The sequence below is a fragment of the Cicer arietinum genome, chromosome 1 (genome assembly GCF_000331145.2).
Source record: "Cicer arietinum cultivar CDC Frontier isolate Library 1 chromosome 1, Cicar.CDCFrontier_v2.0, whole genome shotgun sequence".
Classification (NCBI taxonomy): domain Eukaryota; kingdom Viridiplantae; phylum Streptophyta; class Magnoliopsida; order Fabales; family Fabaceae; genus Cicer; species Cicer arietinum.
Window position 1 is genome coordinate 52,841,160 of NC_021160.2, and position 6,945 is coordinate 52,848,104.

The 6,945-nt window shown below is 31.7% G+C and overlaps 2 protein-coding genes across 2 annotated transcripts in view; one reads left to right on the forward strand and one right to left on the reverse strand.

Moving 5' to 3' along the window:
* The first annotated feature begins 2,293 nt into the window (after window positions 1–2,293).
* On the forward strand, window positions 2,294–6,610 carry LOC101496137 (lysM domain receptor-like kinase 3). The gene is made up of 11 exons (XM_004486729.4): window positions 2,294–3,205; window positions 3,410–3,487; window positions 3,598–3,867; window positions 3,946–4,091; window positions 4,197–4,286; window positions 4,383–4,488; window positions 4,640–4,791; window positions 4,886–4,983; window positions 5,071–5,206; window positions 5,419–5,526; window positions 5,701–6,610. Exons 1-11 carry the CDS (start codon window positions 2,599–2,601, stop codon window positions 5,863–5,865), a joined length of 1,956 nt encoding a protein of 651 aa, XP_004486786.1. The 5' UTR covers window positions 2,294–2,598; the 3' UTR covers window positions 5,866–6,610.
* The window catches only part of LOC101496461 (clavaminate synthase-like protein At3g21360), a 2,262-nt gene continuing 1,726 nt past the window's right edge, over window positions 6,410–6,945 (reverse strand). Inside the window, exon 3 of the mRNA XM_073367169.1 lies at window positions 6,410–6,945. This exon is cut by the window's right edge and continues 13 nt beyond it. Within this exon, the coding sequence (XP_073223270.1) occupies window positions 6,670–6,945 (276 nt within the window). The 3' untranslated portion in view covers window positions 6,410–6,669.

The window sequence follows — 6,945 nt, forward strand, 5'->3', positions numbered from 1 at the left end:
AAGTTTTCGCAAGCTAGCCCTTCTTTGTGGACCTTATCACCAAACCCACATTAATATTTTGGAAATTTTATCCGATACACTTAAATTATACTCCAACCCCCACAAATACGATGAAATGATATATTTGGTCTCGTATAAATATTAAAGTTTATCATTTTTCATCATTATATCATTTTAGTTTTTTGGTAGACAAGTGAATACCATTTTTTTTTTATCGAAAATCTTTATTCAAGTTTTTCGGTATATAATTTACATTTCGAAAACTTTTTTTTAAAATTTTTCGATACGGATGTATTTATCGAAAAACTTGTTTTCAAGATTTCCAGTACTGAAAAACTTCAAATAAGTTTTCCTGAACTAACAAAAAACTTTATTCAACCTTTTATATCAGAAAACTTTTAAAAAAAAATTCTTAATACACACCTTTTCAATCTCCTGTACTAGAATTTTTTTATAATAATTTTCCGGTACAAATTTTCTGTATATATTTTCAATATTTTATACTGAAATATTTTTTTAAATGTTTAACCTTTATACTGGAAATCTTATAAAAAGTTTTTTAGTAATTTTCATAAATCTTTTACGTAATGGAAAATTTGAATTGTTTGATCCAAAAATCTTTGAATGGTAAAAAATAAAAATAGAATTTGAATTAATAAAATAATAAAAAAAAATTAAAGATAAGTTTAACATTTTTAAAATATTATGGGAATATAGGTAACATTGGAGAATACAAGGTAAAATTTCCTAATATTTTAGCTATTCAGAATAGTAGAGTTCTGTTGAACAAAAAAAAAAGAAAAAAGAATAATAGTCCTCTCCTTTTGTAAATGACTAATCCCATTTGGGCTTTTAATGTCGTGGGGGTTTTGTTTTGTTTCTGACATTAGCCAACACTGGAAACTTTTAAATAAATGTAATTGAGTTTTTACTAGTATATCCAATTACAAATTATTGACAAAACCATGCATCTAATTACAAATTTACAATTCCTTTAAGTTTAGTGATCTTGTTGGTAATTTCCAAATAGACAAAGGACTTCAAAAAATAATTAAATTATATAAAAAATATATAATGTAATAAAATGATAATGTAAAATTCGTTTGTTACAAATTTTAAAAAATGTAACATTTTTCTAAAAAATATTACTTTTAGTAGTTTTCATTTATTGTTATAATTTAAAAAAAATCAGAATATAAAAATAATTTTACATAAGAAAATGTTTTGAGTAATTTCTTATAGAATTTGGTTTTTATAATTAAATAATTTTTTTAAAAAAGTTATTTTATTATGTTACAAACACAATATTTTGTAAAGAAAAATCTAAACAAATAGTAATCCTTAAATTATAATAATGCCAAAATAATTTTTTATAATCTCTAACAAATAGATCCATAAGTATGTCAAAATCCTAGCAACCATAACCAAAACTAAAACTAGAATAGTAAAAGTGGTGCATGCACTTATTTTTGTTGGTTTCTTTTCTCTCCTATCGTTTTTAAAACTCCTCAGAAGCACATATTTATTGATTCATTTAAATATGTATTTTATATATTTGAATTGATCAATTTAAATATAATGCAGAGATTTTGAAAATATGGAGGAAAAAAAACCACCTTTATTTTTGGGGTCAATAAAATAGTGTAAAAGTAGTATTTTATTGATGTGTAGAAACACTTGTGTTGTGTACACGTGCGGCCCTGCCCAAGTCTCTGATTTTATGTCCCTTTAAAATTACTCTTCCTTCCCTTACTTCACCAACCACACTCCTCCAAGTGCCACCTATTTGTTTTAAATTAAAAAATAAACTCAGAAAATATTAAATTATTACTCTTTCTAATGTGTCGGTTGCTGCAACTAGCTAGTTGTAAAATATTTTTAGGTCAACGATTAATCACACTCTCATGCAATGCAATTCAATGCAATTTAATGAATGCCGTTTTTTTTATTCCTACCCCTTTAATTTTTGTCGAAATTGGAAATTTAATACTCTAGTATTTCATGCCTCCTAATGGTATGAATAAAAACGCCACAGTTGTGAATGTAAACTTTAAACAGTAATAATTCGATTTATATATGTTTGATAAGAATATAAAAAAATAAAAAAATGTGTTTTTTAAAGTTAAACTTGTCAAAATAGATAAGATTATTGTTTCAGGCGAAAATAAATAATCGGTTAACTTATATTTTCGAAGAGTGTCATCGATAGTTGTTATTAAGTATTGACGCACGACGGATTATTTATCAAAATCATTTAGCTTAGAACTTGCCTGGTAGTTTATATTGAAGATTTAAGTAGACTGCTTAATTGTTCTTCTTCAATCATTTTACTTAGGATATGCTTTTCTTTCACATTTTCATACATTGGTTTCAAGGTTAGTACTTATATAGTTAAAATGTACCATTTGCCTTCAAACTTATATCAATTTTCCTTCTTTACTGTCCTTGTTCTCTTCTCTTGCAGCCTACTTTCTCTGAGATAAATTCTATTCCAAAGTTTGTAGTGTCAGTGTTTCCACTGTTTTCATATACATTCTCAGCTAAAAGTTTCATATCAGACACTGCAGAAATTCTGGTTTGTTGCAAGATAGAAAAGCAATGAATATTCTTACACAGAAACCCCATTTGAAGTTACTACTACGTTTTCATCTTTTTCTGCTTCAACTATACTGCTTCTATTCTTATTCCACACCTATGAACTGTACCGAAACAACCCGTGTTTGCACTTCATTTTTGGCCTTTAAGCCTCAATCAAACCAAACCGTAGAACTGATACAAAGCATGTTTGATGTGTTACCAACTGACATAACTATTGAAGGCAATGGCTGGGATTATGTGTTCATCAGAAAAAACTGTTCTTGTGCTTATGGGGTGAACAAGTATCTATCTAACACCACTTTTACATTGAAATCCAATGAAGGGTTTGTATTTGAAATCGTGATGGATGCCTATGATGGCCTTGCTTTCTTTCCAAACACAACTCGTTGGGCTAGAAAAGATTCTGTCATACCATTGAACTTGTTCTGTAGCTGCTCCACTGGATTGTGGAACTATTTGGTGAGCTATGTTATGAGAGATGGAGATAGTATTGAATCATTGGCAAGCCGGTTTGGGGTTAGTATGGATAGCATTGAGACAGTAAATGGTATCGACGATCCGGATAGTGTTAATATTGGTTCTCTCTATTACATACCTCTAGATTCTGGTTAGCCTCTGCAACCTTTTTCAACCCTTTTTTATTTTATTGATGCCTTAGTTCTATATTGCTTATGCAATTTCATACTATATCCATTTTATAATAACTGGATGGAATTTGAGAAATTGGATTGTTTCTAGGAGTGAAATGTAATAATTTTATGCAACCATGATCCTGACTGCAAAATATTGATTTTTTTTTACTGCATTGCAGTTCCTGGTGAGCCTTATCAACTGAAAAATAATTCTACTCCAATTCCTGTCCCTTCCCCATCTGTTTATAACTTATCAGGTATGGATCAATACATAATGGAAGAAGAAAAAGGAACTCACGTTCTAAGTTCTAGTTCATAGTTATGTCTACACAATAATTGAATATGAATCCTTTTATTTTTTTCACAGCTACTCATGTACATGCTCATGTACCTTATGGATGGATGATAGGAGGTTTAGGGGTTGGTCTTGCGCTGATAATATTAAGCATGATTCTGTGTATGTCTCTAAGACATAATGGAAAAGATGTTGAAAACAACATTTATCATAAATTGTGCATCCTTAGGAATCCAGGTTTGTTATGTGGTTCTGGAAGATACATATGCGGCAAACATGCAGTCAAGAAACAAAACGATGGTGAATCCAGCAACCACCAAATTACCGTTCCGGCTGCTTCAAGTAATCAACTTTCTTATTAAGAATTGAGATTTGAAATTAGAATATATGGATAATGTACTTACATATTTGTTATTGCAGCTCTAGGGCCTGATGTATTTTACATGGATAAGCCTATGGTTTTTACATATGAAGAAGTTTTGTACTCAACTGATGGTTTCTCTGATTCAAATCTGCTTGAACATGGAACATATGGTTCTATTTATTATGGTCTCCTTCGTGAGCAGGTTTGTGGATGTATACAAAAGTCTGTTATAGCCAAGCATTTTGCAGGAAAAAAGTATAAGCCAAGTATTCTCATACTAATTTTCGTGTTACTTAAATCCTTTTAGGAAGTTGCAATTAAAAGAATGACAGCTACTAAAACTAAAGAATTTGTGTCAGAGATGAAAGTTCTGTGCAAGGTTCATCATACAAATCTGGTAATTTCTTGTTGTTGATAATAAATTACATGCTTTAATTTTACAGAAAAATCCTTGCATCATTTATGAGTTTAAGTTCTTCCGATTTTGTCAAAGGTAGAATTGGTCGGCTATGCAGCTAGTCATGACGAGCTTTTCCTTATTTATGAATATGCTCAAAAGGGTTCACTTAGCAGCCATTTGCATGATCCTCAAAATAAGGGTAAGATCTTGCTACTTTCTTCAAGTGTTTTTGATGTTATACGAAAATTATGCTCTCACATTTTATGAGAGGTGTGGTGTGAGAGAGAAAGAGGGGGAAAAGAAGATAAAATAAAGAGTCATTCAAGAACATTTTCTTGTCTTTCTTGCAGGTAATTCATCACTTACTTGGATAACAAGGGTTCAGATTGTGCTTGATGCTGCCAGAGGCCTTGAATATATACATGAACATACAAAATCTCGTTATGTTCATCAAGCTATCAAGACAAGCAACATTTTACTTGATTCTTCCTTTAGAGCCAAGGTAATAACAAATTTAAGACAGCATTAATAAACTATTTCTAAGTGTTTTACAGATTTGTTGATTGCAAAATCTCTTTCTATCTATATCTTTCTAGATATCAGCTTTTGGGTTAGCAGAACTTGTAGGTAACACAAATGAAGAAGAAACCAGAACCACCAATGTTGTCAGTGCATATGGATATCTTGCTCCAGAGTATGTCAACTTAACATGTACAAAATTCATTTTTACAATATGGAAAGAGGGAAAAAATACGATGAAAATTTTCATTTAACTTTGCAGATACTTGTGCAATAATGGACTTGCGACGATCAAGAGTGATGTCTACGCATTTGGTGTTGTTCTTTTTGAGATTATATCCGGGAAGGAGGCCATTGTTCAAGTACAATGTTCGGAAAGACAATCACTGGCATCTACTGTAAGTTCTTATAACATCCAACATATGATTGTGCATAGACTGATGTGTCATAAGGTATGTAAAAATAAAAATATATAAAAGATAAACTTGGCTATAACACATGTGCTTTTCAATGATAATTGTGGGATTTTTACATCAATATTTCTACTTGTGTTATTCATACAGTTGCCTCTGTTTTGTGGGGCATTGCATTAATATCTGTCAAATTGCAGATGTTGGGTGTTCTTAGGAATGTACCTGATTCCACGAGCATGTCAAGGATGAAAGATCACGTTGATCCTATTATGATGGATATGTATCCTCGTGATTGTGTATTTAAGGTAATTTAACCTTTACATTTTCCACAATAATCTCATATATTTCTAGTATGATATTCTTCTGATATTGCTAGTGTGAACAAAATAATCAATTGAAGTGACATCTCAAAGGGTAACATTATGTACGAGGTTTTAACGCAATGACTCTCTTCTCTTTCTGTCATGTTTTGTGCACAGATGGCCATGCTGGCAAAGCAATGCGTGGATGAAGATCCCATTTTACGTCCTGATATGAAGCAAGTTGTGATTTCCCTCTCAGAGAACCTGCTGTCTTCTGTTGAATGGGAAGCAACTCTAGCTGGGAAGAGCCAAGTTTTCAGTGGGCTTATTCAGGGAAGATAATTTCCACACCTGGATCCTTCTCATTCATGACTTAAACAATATCTTTTACCCCCTTACCGTTCTTTATAAATCCCACTTTCTTTTTAAATAGATAGATATGTTGAATCAAATAGGCTATAGGAACATAGACTTGTAATTGACTTGATGGGGGTTGATGTCAATTTTTGGCCATGTGACTTGGTATATTAACTATGTTCAATTGCATTTCATTGGTTAGAGAATTTCACATGTTGTGTCAGAATGTATACACGGCAATGGAATTGAGGAAGGATTTTTGTGCCATGATTCTTACTTATATCTTGTAATTTAGTAATCCACACAATTTTTGTCGTCATAATCTGCACATGTCTGTATTGTTTGATTACTTGCTATTTATGTTTTATCCTGTCCTTGGAGCTTCATGGCCAGTTCTGACAGAGTATAGCCACATTTTACTTGTAGAAATGTTGCTTTGTTCCATGCCAAAAAGTTAAACTTTATCTTTCAGGCGTTCCGCCACTTCATGCTGCCAAATGCATTGCTACATTGTTTTGGGATGATCATATGTACACAACAAATTTTCAAATTGGAATTTGTTGTTCAGTATAAAATTCTAGTACAGTATCACCAAAAGAAAGAATACTGAGGAGCTAAATCTTTCTTTTAGGTTTGATCAAATGAGTGGCATTCTATGCATACCGACACAACTACACAAGTACGGTATATATCTTGTTATTGATGTGGAAACTACTAATACAACTAAGAATTTCAGGTAGCTGAAATATAGAACAACCCTTATTACTGTGCAAGGTAAGAATTGGTAATCTACTTGACAAGGGAAGCGAGCACCCTGCGAGGGGGATCAAACGGTCTTCTAGAATGAAGAACAGCCCAATTATCAAGCAACATAACATCCCCTTTACGCCAAGGAATGGCAACAGATTCCTCCTCAAGTATATTAAGACAATCATATATTACATCAGCAGGTAAAGGGTTGCCATCCCCAAATGTCACAGCCTTAACAGGATCATTTCTTTCATCTTTCCAACCAGTGTAAGCAGCCACCATACTATTAAACCAAATCTTTCTTTTTCTTATCTC

Bases quoted from the DNA above. Each gene is read 5' to 3' on its own strand.
- LOC101496137 (XM_004486729.4), top strand. From the start codon at position 2,599: ATGAATATTCTTACACAGAAACCCCATTTGAAGTTACTACTACGTTTT. The intron at 4,489-4,639 runs GTAAGATCTTGC...TCTTTCTTGCAG, and splicing joins GCATGATCCTCAAAATAAGG to GTAATTCATCACTTACTTGG. The intron at 5,527-5,700 runs GTAATTTAACCT...TTTTGTGCACAG, and splicing joins CTCGTGATTGTGTATTTAAG to ATGGCCATGCTGGCAAAGCA.